Source organism: Sceloporus undulatus, chromosome 1 (genome assembly GCF_019175285.1).
Source record: "Sceloporus undulatus isolate JIND9_A2432 ecotype Alabama chromosome 1, SceUnd_v1.1, whole genome shotgun sequence".
In the NCBI taxonomy this organism is placed as follows: Eukaryota; Metazoa; Chordata; class Lepidosauria; order Squamata; family Phrynosomatidae; genus Sceloporus; species Sceloporus undulatus.
Window position 1 is genome coordinate 74497323 of NC_056522.1, and position 13732 is coordinate 74511054.

The 13732-nt window shown below is 38.9% G+C and overlaps 1 protein-coding gene across 1 annotated transcript in view; it reads right to left on the reverse strand.

The window, feature by feature from the left end:
* AFDN (afadin, adherens junction formation factor) overlaps positions 1–13732 on the reverse strand; it is a 131885-nt gene that overhangs the window by 53721 nt on the left and 64432 nt on the right. The window contains 7 exon segments of the mRNA XM_042456793.1: positions 3904–3954; positions 3956–4170; positions 6818–6912; positions 7330–7475; positions 8181–8201; positions 11002–11207; positions 12818–12879. Coding sequence (XP_042312727.1) covers positions 3904–3954; positions 3956–4170; positions 6818–6912; positions 7330–7475; positions 8181–8201; positions 11002–11207; positions 12818–12879 — 796 coding nt within the window.

A 13732-nucleotide genomic window follows, 5' to 3' on the forward strand; every position in this document is an offset into this window, starting at 1 on the left:
CAACTAATTTCTATTTTTTTCAAGGTTTTTCAAAACATCTTTTCAGTGGGAATCAAAAGAATGATCTTGTCAAAAATGAAAAAGTTCAGTTTACCCTCTTTATGCTTCTCTCATCCCCATTTCCTTTAAATTCACTCCATTCTATGTGCATTGTCACCCAACTATCAGGATTTCTCCTTCCCACCTCAGCTAAAGGTCCATGTGCTTTTTAAATAGTCAGGAATTTGTTTTGAGAATGCCCCCATTTGATTTTTTTCCCTCAACACAGGGGAAGGGGAATGTCAAGTGTACTGATACTGCTCCCTTTTACACAAGAATGTTGCCTTTTTGGAAATAACTCCATGAACACAGGAATATGTAAAACAGATTCTTCAAAAATAACCCAACTGTACAAATTACCTATAATCAAGAAGGGAAGAAAAAACTTCAAGGCTTCAAACTTAAGAAACAAGGTATCTTCATTCCTATTTTACAGACACTGTTCTCCTATTTATTTTATTTGCACAAAGATAGACAAGGGACGTAGCCAGGATTTTGGGAAGGGGGGAGCGGTTTCCAGACTAAGTGCCACCATTTTGAGGGGCTAAAAGCCCCCGCCCCCCAGACACAGAAAGAGGGTCGAACCTTTACCTCAGGAAGGGGAAAGGGAAGAAGGGGAGGGGGCTGCTTCACTTCAGCACCATTGCCAAAGGCTCCTCAGGTTCATTCAGGGGAAAGGAGAGGCAAGAGAGCCATCTTTTGTGGGGAAGGAAAAATGAAACAACCCAGGGCAGGGATATTTTTGAGTTAGTGGAGAAGTGGGACCCAAGGCGGCTAACAACACATAGAAAACACATTAAAACAACAATGAAAATTGTAAAAAATACATTTAAAAATTACAAATATAAAATATAAAATACGAATATAAAATTCCAGGGGTTAAAATCAGCCAAATCCATGCATCAAGAGGGTGGTGAAATCAGGAGGGGGTCTTTGGCTAAGAGAGAGGAGAGAAGGAGTGAAAGACACTCTGCACATGCTCAGGCACCCACTGATTCTAAGACTGAGCATGGAAACAACAATTCTGAGGGTCAGAGGCTTGGTGGCCTTCCCTTCAACACAAGCAAGGTCCCTTCCAGAAAGAAAATGGAGGGGGGTGGGGAGTGGGTTTAACTCATGGATAGAGGTCCCATTGGGTGACCATGGGCAGGTCACACTCTCTCAGCCCCAGAGAAACACCCTCTAGAAAAATTTCCCCATGATAGGTTTGCCTTAGGGTCGCCATAAGTCAAGATGCAAGTAGCATCAACAAAAGAGCTCCAAGGCTGCATCTGCACTGCAGAAATAGTGCAGTTTGATGCCACTTTAACTGCCCTGGCTCCATGCTATGGGATCCTGGGATTTGTAGTTTTGGGAGCTATTTAGCCATCTCTGTCAGCCACAAGAAACTGAACTGCAATTCCCAGACCTCCTCATCATTTCATCATTTATTTCATTTCTATGCCACCTTTTCTCCCAGAAAAGGACCCAAGGCAGCTTAGTTTTTATGGTTGACACCACTTTAACTTCCATTATAGCTCTGTGCTATGGAATCTTGGGATTTGTAGTTTTGAGGAGCTGTTTAGCCATCTCTGTCAGGTGCCACAACAAACTTCAAATCCCAGCATTCCACAGCATGGAGCCAAGGGCAGTTAAAGTGGCATCAAACTGGATTATTTCTTTAGTGCAGATGCAAACTGAGTCCTTCCTCTCAAGCTGTTCACATCAGATAAATTCAGGTTGATAAAGCAAAGTGCAATGTATCTTTGCTCTTGAGACTCTTACCCAATTCCTTCATAGCTATCCTCTGAAGTCCAATTTCTTGACTATGATTTATGACTCAGCCAAATTTTAGAAAATCTTTGTAGTTGTTATTGCTGTTGTTGTTGTTAACAATTACACTGAGTTTCAACTCAACATCTGGAGGGCTACCCTTTTTCCATTCCTGCTTTAAATGGCGGAGGATTGTTAACTGCCATCAAGTTGATTTTGACTTATGGAGACCCTATGAGTGAGAGATCTCTAAGTCACCCTGTCCTCAACAACCTGCTCAGGTCTTGCAGTTTCGGGGACATGGTTCTTTTGATTGAGTCTAGCAATACCAAACATTATTGTCATTTCTAGTGAGTCATATCTTCTCATGATATGCCAAAGTATGACAATTTGAGTCATCTTGGCTTCTAGGGAAAGTTCAGGCTTGATTTGCTCTGTGATCCATTTATTGCAGGGGTCGGCAACCTCCGGCCCGCGGGCCGGATGCGGTCCAGGGAGGCCTGCCGCCTGGCCCCTGGCTGCTGTTGCTGCCGCCGCCACGGCAGCCGCCCATCACGGCTTTTCGCCGCTCTGGGCGCCGCCATTTTGGGTGGCAAAATGGCGGCAAGGTCGCACGAGACTTTGCCGCCATTTTGGGCGAAAAATGACGGCGCCCATAGCGGCCTCTGGGGCTATGGGCGCCGCCATTTTTTTGCCCAAAATGGCAGGGAGGTCGCGCGAGACTTCGCCGCCATTTTGCTGCCCAAAAATGGCGGCGCCCAGAGCGGCGAAAAGCCGCGATGGGCAGCCGCGGCGGCGGGCCTCTAGGAGGCCCGCTGCCGTCTCTGGGGCCCTCCAGAAGGGCTCCGAGGGCGGCAGGGGGCCTCTGGGGGGCCCTTTGCCGTCCCTGGGGCCCTCCAGGAGGGCTCCGATGGCGGCAGAGGGCCTCTGGGAGGCCCGGTGCCGTTGCTGGGGCCCTCCAGGGGGCCCTCCAGCGCTGGTGGCTCCCACCAGCTTTTTTGCTGGTCTCTGACGGGGCCTGGGGCCCTGTCAGGGGCAAGCAAAGATGGGGAGGCCTGGCCCCCGGAGGGTGGAAGCTCCGCCCCCGGCATGTGGCCCCGCCCCTGGAGGGTGGAAGCTCCACCCCCCGGCACGCGACCCCGCCCCGAATGGTGGAAGCTCCACAGCCGGCACGTGGCCCCGCCCCGGAGGTTTGAAGCTCCACCCCCGGGTTCGGCCCCCCCAGTCGCCTGAGGGACAGCAACCTGGCCCCCGGCTCAAAAAGGTTGCCTACCCCTGATTTATTGGGTCATTTTAGCAGTCTATAGTATCTGTAGAACTCTTCTCCAGCACCACATTACAAATGAGCTGATTTTTTTCCTACCAGCTTTCTTCACTGTTCAGCTTTCACAATCATATACAATGCCATACAATGGCGTGGACAATCCTAATATTAGTATTCAATGATATATCTCTTTACATTTCAGAATCTTGTCTAGTTCCTCGATAGCTAGCCTTCCAAGTCCTAGCCTTCTTCTGATTTCTTGACAGCAGTCTCCATTCTGATTAATCACTGAGCCAAAGTATGAAAAATCTTGAACTATTTCAATCTACTCTAAAGTTATGTAAATCTGCGATCATTATTTTTGTTTTCTTAATGTTCAAATGTAAACCTGCCTTTGCAATTTCTTCCTTAATTCTCCTCATTAATCATTCCAAGTTTTTGCTATTTTATGCTAGTAGTATAGTTTCTTCTGCATATGTTAAACTGTTGCTGTTCCTTCCCTCAATACTCATGTCCGCTTTCTCAAAATCTAATTTTGCTTTCTGTATGAAAAGGTTTGTGTAGAAATTAAACAGATAATGTGATAAAATGCAGCTTTATCTGACCCTCTTATCAACTGGAAACCATTATGTTTGCCCATTTTGTGTATTAACAGTGGGCTTCTATCCTGGGTAAAGCTTATAGACCAGGAGAAGTAAATGTGACATGCTGATTTCTTTTAGAGTGATCCATAGGTTTTCATGATCCAACCTGGGGGCACCAAGTTGAATGTTTATTACTATATTAGCAGGTGAAAATCATAAGCATCACAGAAGCAAACATTTATTTTTCTATTCCCAAATACCCACCTGTACTATCCTACTAAGGTGACAATCAGCAGCCAGCTCCAAGCCTTGTTTTTTCTGCCCAGGCCTCAATGTGTCCCAGTTGCTGGCGGATAATAGCTCCCCAGTAATGAGAACACAATCCTGAATCTGGATCAGTAACCAGTCTGTTAAAAAGCCACATGTTGATAAAGTGGAACAGCTGAGAGAAGAGCTGTATAGTCAGTGCAGCATTCACTCTACAACGCCGTAACAGGGACATGGCTCCAGTTAGTGTATGCAAGACGTCATCTACAAAAAGAAAGTTACACATGCTGTTGTTGTTGTTGTTAGTGATTATACATTCTAGTTAGAGCTATATTAAGTGTCTCAATATTCAATCCTGTTTTATATAAAGAGGACACTATACTTTAAAGACAATAATGAGAAGCACCAAATACTAAAAATTACATTATATAAAGAGATTGAAAAATGAGAATTATTTATTGTTTACAAAAGGAAAGCAACAAAACTTCATTCAATTATCATTAAGGTAATCTGGTTTACATCCTGAGTCAATGATTTGGCTTGATCTAATTTGACGACTGCCCCATTTGACTAAGATCTGAATCTTGATTTGGAAATCCCAGTCTTTGTGCCTCTCATTAACTATAATTGAAAAATCAACAATGGCTGTAACCTTTTTTTCTGTTTGTCAAAACTGAGTTGTGTGCCAGATTTCATAGAATCAGAGTTGGAAGAAACAAGCCTATAGAGTTTTATACTATAAGCCTTTATATTCTGATTTTTTTATAAAACTTGGAATTGCCAATAATATCTTTTAAAAAATTAGTAATGACGCAGCACTATCTGAAGTTATCAAGACTAACAAGTTTTCAGAAAAATACATGCCAGGCATTTTGTGCAAGAAATTACAAGCTGCTCCTCCCTTGAGGTTTTTGTGAAAATCATAATAAAAATGGCTTACCAGTATTAAAGGTAGTCCTAACTAGCAAACATGCAACATTTCAGAAAAGTGAGTGCAGAATTTTGGAAAGAAAGAGGAAGTTCTAATTTGGGGAGCAGGTGATTTCCTTTTCCTTATGCTCTGCCATAGTTGGAGACATTTCGTATGAAAATTGTATATATTATAGAGATGCCGAGAAGCAAGAAACTTCCAAAACCTCAGTAGGGTAGAGTCAAAGAAACTACAGTTTACAACTTTTTCTCTTTTCTGCTCAATTTGCACTAATGAACAATACGATGAAGTGGGTGATGGAAGTGGAGCGTATAGTGCAGAGGCAGAAGAACCTGAGCATTCCACATTTTCCAGGTGAGCATCCAAAGCTACAATCCTCCCACAGATCCCTCAATCACCACCAAAACTATGTTAATATCCCCATTTATGGGAGGAAGAACTAGCAGACAGTACCAAAGAATCAGTCATGTGATTTATTACTTCAACATTCCTCTCCCAAAACACAAAAGGTAGGATAGCTACAGAAAAAGCATTCATTGTGGTTAGAAGCTGGAATTGAAAGTCACAAAATAATACTGACTCCTCTCGTCCACCCTCGTGTTTTCCTTATATTAAGAACCTGTAGAACAATGTGCCAAGTCTTAATAGATAATGTATAATCCTTAATGTCTAATTCTTAATAGGTAATGTCCTCAATAAGCTGAATTATTACCTCCTCATATGTTTTTACTGTGCGGCACTACTCCCCCCCCCCACAAAAAAAAGTGACCTAAAGAATACACATTTCTAGCACTTGACTGATCCTCTCCACACACCAATATGTTTTATATCAAGGAACTTGAATGATGTCTTAAAGAATTTTATTTGCCACATAAAATAAATGATTCCAACGAACTCTATGATTCTATGAAAATCTCACATAAACCAGCATACTTTTCCATGCTTCTACATTATTAGGGCCCACTAACCTAAAGTGATAATAAAGTTGGGTCTTGACTATCAGCATGCAGAACTTACTTTCATTCACTGAAGCCCTACAGCCAGAAAGCCATCACAGGAAGATTTTCCGGTGTGCTCAAGGAGATGCAGTATGGAGGGGTAATTTCCCCCCCCTCCACTTCTGCTTATTAGGATCTCTCAGTGGGATCATTACTTTGGAATCTGGACTTTGTGTTAAATGGATCTTATTTTCAAATAAATGTGCATAAAATATTCTCAGTCTTATCTTTGGTATTCCCCAACAATATTTTGCTGAGAATAAGTGTAAAATATTTGAACTTAATTTACTACATTTCCTATAAAGCTAGTGAATTATCTACCTCCCTTAAAACAGGACCTAATTGGGGTGGGGGGGGGGGGAGGAAGTAATTTAGTGGAGCACTAACAGAATATTTTTCCAATCATGTTCAAGATGTTTTTTAAAAAAAATTATATGAAGTCTAATTATTCAAACTGTGATCACAAATAATAATGCTGAGTATACCTATACCCCATATGTACATCTTGAACATTTTCCAAGCTTTGACCAAAAAAAATATGAGGACATTTCAAAAGTCATACTTTAAATTACTAGAACTGAACTGCACCTTTTATGATTCAAAACTTCAGTTTTAGTAACAATGTAATTACAGACTTACACACAAGATGACTATTTTCTCTAAGACTGTATGAATGCATATACAGCATAGGTTAATTACAGCATGTAATATCACTACTACTGATCATGCTATTGTGAAATAATTCAATCAAGCCTCTGTGTCTATTTATACATATGTCCTATTTTGTTCTAGCTCATATGAAAAAATTGAATCTAGAGTTACTGTGGCTGAGTTTTCAATAGCTGACAGAGAATCCTTTGTTAGGTACCACCAATCTTAAGAATGTGACTATACACCAACATTCCTCCACAGTATACAAGCTATCCTACAACACAGCTACCATACAAAAAGGCATTCTTAGCACAATATATTGTGATCTAACCTATTTTAGGTCTTTGAGGATTATTTTCTTCAGGATCATCAAGAAATGCAGGCATGTAGTTATTAAGCTCTGATTGAAGACAGTGAACCAGATATCTGAAATATAAATGTTGTGACAGGAAAAAAAAGTTTATTATCAACAGTCCACAATTTAGGCCAATTAAAGTGCCCCTCTCTTATAAACATGCATTCATAAAAATATCAAGAATTTGATCCTCTAAATGCAAACCTGTGTGTGCGTGTGTGTGTGCGCGCGCGAGCGTGTACACACACGCACACATATAAATCTCCCATTAAATTCAGTGGGACTGATTTTGAAATAAGTATGCTTAGGAGTACAACTCACACACATCACTTGATTTTTTTTACACACTTGATCTTAGCCAAAAGGCCAAAAAGCTTGCTTTTTTGGCGAAAAAATGGAATTCTGAATGAACCTACAACTCTTTCTCAAAAACATGAAAATAAAAATTGGTCAAAATAGAAAGATAAACAAAAGTGTCATTCTCTTACTTGAATGCCATTTGAACTAGGTGGGCCAAAACATCTTGGGCATCCAGTGTGATTCGACTAAGGTCTCGATCCTGTTTAATGAAATTTAGCAGCTCAGATGCATTTGCCATCCAAAAAGCAAGTGCCCCAGCAATATTCTTCTGTTTCTGCAATTATTAAATGAAGAAATATAAATACCAAAAGGAAGTTTCTGGTAATTCAGCTGGCACTCATTGTCAAAAGGCTCTGCTTAGACAGACCAGTACATCCTCTGTATCACCAAACATACTCAGATACCAGATACTTGCAGAAAATCTATATGAAACCAGAAATAAAAAGCTGGACATACTGAAATTTCTTTACGATTACTTTAATTATAATTTAATAAATATTCCAAATGCTATTAGTGAAATGGAGTTAGCATGTTGTCATGGAAAGCTGAAAGCTTAGATGTATGCATTATCTGGTAATCTGTATGTGCAACCCAGATACTGTTAAGTTGCTGACTTTGACACCAAGCAACTCAGTATCAGGTACTGAACTATTTCACCATTTCCCGACCACAAATGCTAGGCCAGGCAACCGTAGATGAGATCCAAAGAACAGAACCACAGACAAAACAAAATAAAACAAAAAAAGGGAAGAAAAAGAATCTTTGTCATTATGTCTCTGTACTGAAGTGCATTAAGCAGAAATTATGGAATGCTGATAGTTTGCGCAGTCAAAAAAGATTTTAGTACTGCATGTTCCAGGTGCTGAATGAGTGTTATGTTCAATCCAGCTGCAGAAATATCTCATTTTTACATGGAAGCAGCATGAGAAACTGAGCTAAGCCAGTACAGCTAGGATCAGTTCCCAGCAATATATCCTACCTGATCAACCTGGTCTACCTCCTGGAGAAAAACGAACGAAGGAAACCAAACAGAAGAAAGAAACTTGTGAACAATCATGGTAGTTTTAGAAATAAAACACTAAATATGAAGGCACAAAGACTTATGCTTAGTCACATTAAAACATTTCAGCAGGGGACGTAATATAACTGATAAGATTTTTTTTAAAAGTGGAGCCTGTAGGAAGCTTGGGCATTGCCTCCAATCAATTTATGAAATTACATTAACACCAGCAGCATAATTCTGCACAGAGTAGTATTTACCCACAGAAGCCAGGAGAGCCTTCTCATTCCCTAACAAATCAACTTTGTATCAGACTGTCAGACACACAGCACTATGACTGGCCCAATGTTTGTTTTTTAAAAAAGAATTACCTAGATAACTGCTTTACTATCTCTCTTTTAGTACTCAGGAGTAATATCTTTTGATCTGAGCTTGTGAGTAATTCACTATAAATAACAACTTGTTTCATATTAATTCTATTTTTCCAGTAATTAAAGTATATATAGGCTACACTGCCATTCTAATAAAACTAAGAATAGCTTCAGCGCAGTAGAGACCGCCCCAAAAGGGCAACCAGCCCGTGCCTATTTTTCCACCAGAGGGAAGCCTCAGCCGCCAAATGGCACAGCTTCCCGCTGGCGGAAAAAGAACCTGCTAAAAGTGAGTTTTTTCCTGCTGGGGCAGCGGCATAACAAGTGCGCCACTGGCATACTCATTACGTAAGTGCTGCATGTAGCTGTGCAGACACTGAGTGTTACTTACGTAACAAGGGTGGCACCCATGTAAACAGGGCACCGCCATTGTTACACCCTCTTTAATGGGTCTCGAGCATAACACAGAATTTCCTTTACGCGGGAGGGGGGGTGTCTGGAACAGATCGCCCACATAAGAGAAGGAACCACTGTACTGTACTTTAACTCGGAATAAAAAACAACCATCCATTGGTGAAAGGCACGAGTGTAATATATCCTGTAAGCACTGACCCCCTGCCCCCGCATTCTTTTATCCATCTTGTGTGAGCACAAACAGTTATGTACATTCTAAAATTCTGTACATTCTTTAGCATTGTTTTTGTTTACTTCATCCTTTAGATCCTTTGTTATGTGTCCTTAGGTTTTACCCTTGACTTATCCTTGGATCACCTCAAAATCCATAATTTTGGACCCCAAAATCTGTCTTGTACATGAGGTCAACTTATAGTCAAGTATATACGGCAAATCACTACTCACCATTTTACCTTAAACTGATGAAAGAGAATCTCCTTATATCTACCTCTTCTTCACTAGCAATCAATCTGCTGAACTGTTTTCTGACTATCAGCCACTGAACCTACTGTCCCCATAGTCATTACTGGTTATGAAGGCAGAAAGGTATTCATCTGACCCACTCTTAACACAGGGCTATAACTGTGGCTGTACAATGATAAATTCATAGGTATCTAGAAAATAATTTGAGATTCCTCAACATATAATTGATATAAAAATCTTTACTAATTTTTAACCAGAAACATGGGAGGAAATTCTTCTGTTCTAACCATAAACAACTCAAAAAGTCAGCACACAGGTTAAATTATAATTTAGGCAAAATGTCTCCACTAGTCTTTACCATCTTTCTTTATTCTATCACTGCCTACTTATCATGGTGGATTGTTATTCCATGCCATCCTGAGAATGAATTTGTTGAGACAATTCATCATGACAGGCCCCACTTAAACTGAATCACTCATGCATCCTCTACAAATATCCAGTTGTTCTAGTACAGCTTTTCCAGGGCATAACTGTATGCAAGCTATCTTAATGTCTTGTGGAAAAGGCTGCTGCAAAATAAACTGCATGGGTATTACAGAACAATAACCCAGCACATGGAAGGCTCTACTGGCATCTGTATGGTTGCTCCACATACCATTCAGAGAGCATCAGCTGTGCAGAACTGTGCTGTAATGCTGTAAAGATACTAAGATAAGAGGAAGACATGCAAGACAAAGAGGACCATTTAAAAGAACATAAAAGTGGAACATTAACACATTGATTGCTTAATAGAAAGTAAGTTTTAGGAAAAAAAAGATTTTTTTCTCAGACACAGAACATCAACAAAACTATGTGACATACAAACTATGATACTATTTACAGTTAAAATTACATGGGCCATGGGCAGGAAGTAATGGGTTGGGTCCAGAGAGTTCCTCTTATGTTTTGGAAGGGCCCTTTCTGTTTGCAAAAGGAAATGAGAACTAGTTGAGGTCCCTACTGGAGGAAAGAAGGGGAAGCAATTTTATCCTTCCCCTGTAGTCCCCATGTTACCTCCCACATTTTTTAGACACTCCCCTAATCTTCAGGACTAACTTTCAAAGTATGATTCATCAAAAAAGAAGTCAAAATGTAAGATATTGTCAGGCTAAAAGAAGAAAAAAAGCAACATGTCTCATTAGATTTCACGAAGATAGTGTGAAACAAAATATTGAACTGGTGCTCTGTATCAACAAAATCTTTACATATTTGTGTATATCCATTATCTAAACCCTTGAATTGTCTGTTCACCATCTCAGATACATATAATACTTTACAAAGAATGTCCTATATATTACAAAACCCTTGATAGGGTTTTTAGACGACATTCAAAGTTTCTTTGCTGCAACAGAGTGATTATTTTGTGCAGCACTACAAACTACATGATTTTGTTCAATGCCACACAGGCCATGTGAATGCAACCGTGGTCCACATGTATGTAATTCTGAAAAAGCAAATTCTTTTTGTAAATAGTTACATTATTCTCTGGATAAGTATTTGGGACTGAAACTCACCTGTATAACTCCTTCCATCATGCTCACCATCTTGTTGACTATTGCAATAACTTTGTGAGTGCGTTCAGTAGGACTGATGTCAGGTCTATACTGGCTCGACAATACATACCGACATGTCATGTACAAAACATAAGTAGGAGACAGCTTAAAATGAACTGTAGAACTATTTGTGTAGTTTATAATGGCAGACAAAAAGGCATCTTCCGCTGCAGAAAACACAAAAGGTGATAAACCACAATCAGAGAAGCATTATCTACCTTTTCATAAACAATGTCAGGAAAAAGTTGTAAAATATTAACAAATCAAAAGCTAAATGATGCCTTGTCATTCTCAGATTAACAAGAATAAGAACTTTATTAAATTATTAAAAATTAAATGAGTTGTACACATCATACAGGTGATTATCTTTAAAGGCAAGATACCTCTAGGAAGTAAGATACAGAAAGCATCCCAAAGAAGCATGTAACTGTTTCACAGATATCGCCTATTTCACTATTTCAGTAATTAAAGTAAATCAGAAAATTATCTTCAAATGTGAATGAAGCCTATCAAATTTTCAACCTAAAAAATAGCAAAGATGAAGCAAAGCAATTTCCCATTGGACATTGCTTCTGAGACCACAATATATCTGCTAGCCTTTAACAGGCTTAAGCCGTTTTAAATATGTCAAGCTGTTGACCGAACAATATTCAGGAAATCGTTTGGCTGAATGTTGCTCTTGCAAACTCAAGCAGATCTGAAGACCTGGCTAGGTTTACTACTCAATATACCCTGGTATTTGCCACTGCTTAGCGTATAAAGGTATTACTAAAGAACACAGCAGTGGTTAATATTCTTCCTACATTGACTAAAACCTACATGCTGTTTTATTCTCCCAATAATGCAGCTTCTAAAGGAGCAGGGAAATTTAAATCTGTCTAACTTACAACATTACCACACCATGTTTGTGTTGGCTAAGGACAGAGATGGTAGAGAGAATAGTAAATTGTAGTCGGAGGTGCTCCATGAATCCTGGTATACATTAGGCTCTGAACTCCTAAGAGCAACAGAATAGATTTTCTTTCATTATTACAGCAGCCAGAAAAATCTAATGAATATTGATCTCTCAACTCAGCTTTTACCTCTATATCCCCAAAGGACACACAGTGCAGAGTAACCAGGCTATTAACCAAACAGGCACTATCAAATTATTTTTGCTCCTACAAATGAAATTCAACTTTTGGTTGTAATCCCACTTTGATCCATTGGGAGAAGCGGGAAAATACAAATAAACTTATTATTATTATTATTATTATTATTATTATTATTATTATTAACATACCCTATCTTGGCAACAAATTTAAGACAGCATTTATGTCTGAGTTGTTGCTGTTTAATTAAACTTTAATCCTTTGAATAGGTAAATTTATTTGCAATGGTGTTGCTTAAAATTAAGTGTCATGCCATGCTGGAGAACACGTTCAGTGGAACACAGTAACAGTAATAGTCAAATTCTCATCTTTCAACTTAAACTTCCATCAGATCTAGCAGGAAATTCTACTAAGAATTCACCTGGTTCCAAGTCACAGTCTATTGTCTAAAACAGTATTACAGAAGATAGCATTCTAAATAAGGGAAATAGGCCTCTGAAATTATGGAATAATCGTGTAGAACTTTTTTAGCTTTTCAAGAGAAAGGAACAGGGGTTGAAGAGCAAATATAACCACAATTTAATTATTTCAAACAATTTAAGTATTTCATATAGCTGTCATATAAACAGATCAATTGATAAACATACTGCCATACCTATTTGGACTTTGCTTGAAATAATACTTACAACTTTCCCTAAATTCAATGCTTGCTGGTAATATCAATTCTGGTCCATGCAGGTCCTGAGGTCTAAAAGCAGAAAGTAAATCTTCAGAACTCCAATTCAAAGAGTAAAAATTAATTCCATTTCCCAAAGATACCGATTTCTCCAAAGGTTTTCCTTTTGAAACCATATAGAACATTTTTTTTTTATGTGACAAAATATAGAGCAACAGAAAAATAAAGCTTCTCCCCTGTTCTTAATAGATTCACTCTCAGGTTATACATGAGCATTAACAAAAGAGATCACAGTACAGGTATGAACTAAAGGTTTGCATTATTAATGAATTTACAGTGTACAATATACTGATCGAGGCAACCTTTCAACAGCTGTAAATGGCTCATGTCACTTATACACAGGACTGTATCAAAAAAGAATTAAGAGGTTAGTTTTCAAGCACCATACTAGATCTGCAAGTGTTTCTTCAATATAATACATATAAGTCTCTATATAAGTGATAGCAATGTGCATGCTTTACATAATGGCAAAAAGATGAGCACTGAATTGCATAGCCAGTTTAAAGGTTTTTTATGAAATATAAAAGATTTTACATAAAAATATATTTTGTATATATAAAGAGATATTTTAAATCTTTGTACAATATTTCATATAAAAATACAATATACAAAATGTTTTGGCATGAAAGACCAGCGTCAGCGATAACTTAATACAAGCAAGAGCACTCAAATGCTAAGTTTCATGTATTTTATAAATTAGATGACGTCTCAGCAAGAGAGGATAAATAGAATGGGGGATCTTTCAGGATCTCAGAATATAAAGTTGAAAAGAGATCCTCCAATGCCATCTTCTGGAAATGATCACTCAAGTATGAGTGGAAACACCGTAAAACAACTTTAAAACCAACCGGCTCCCAATCCAAAC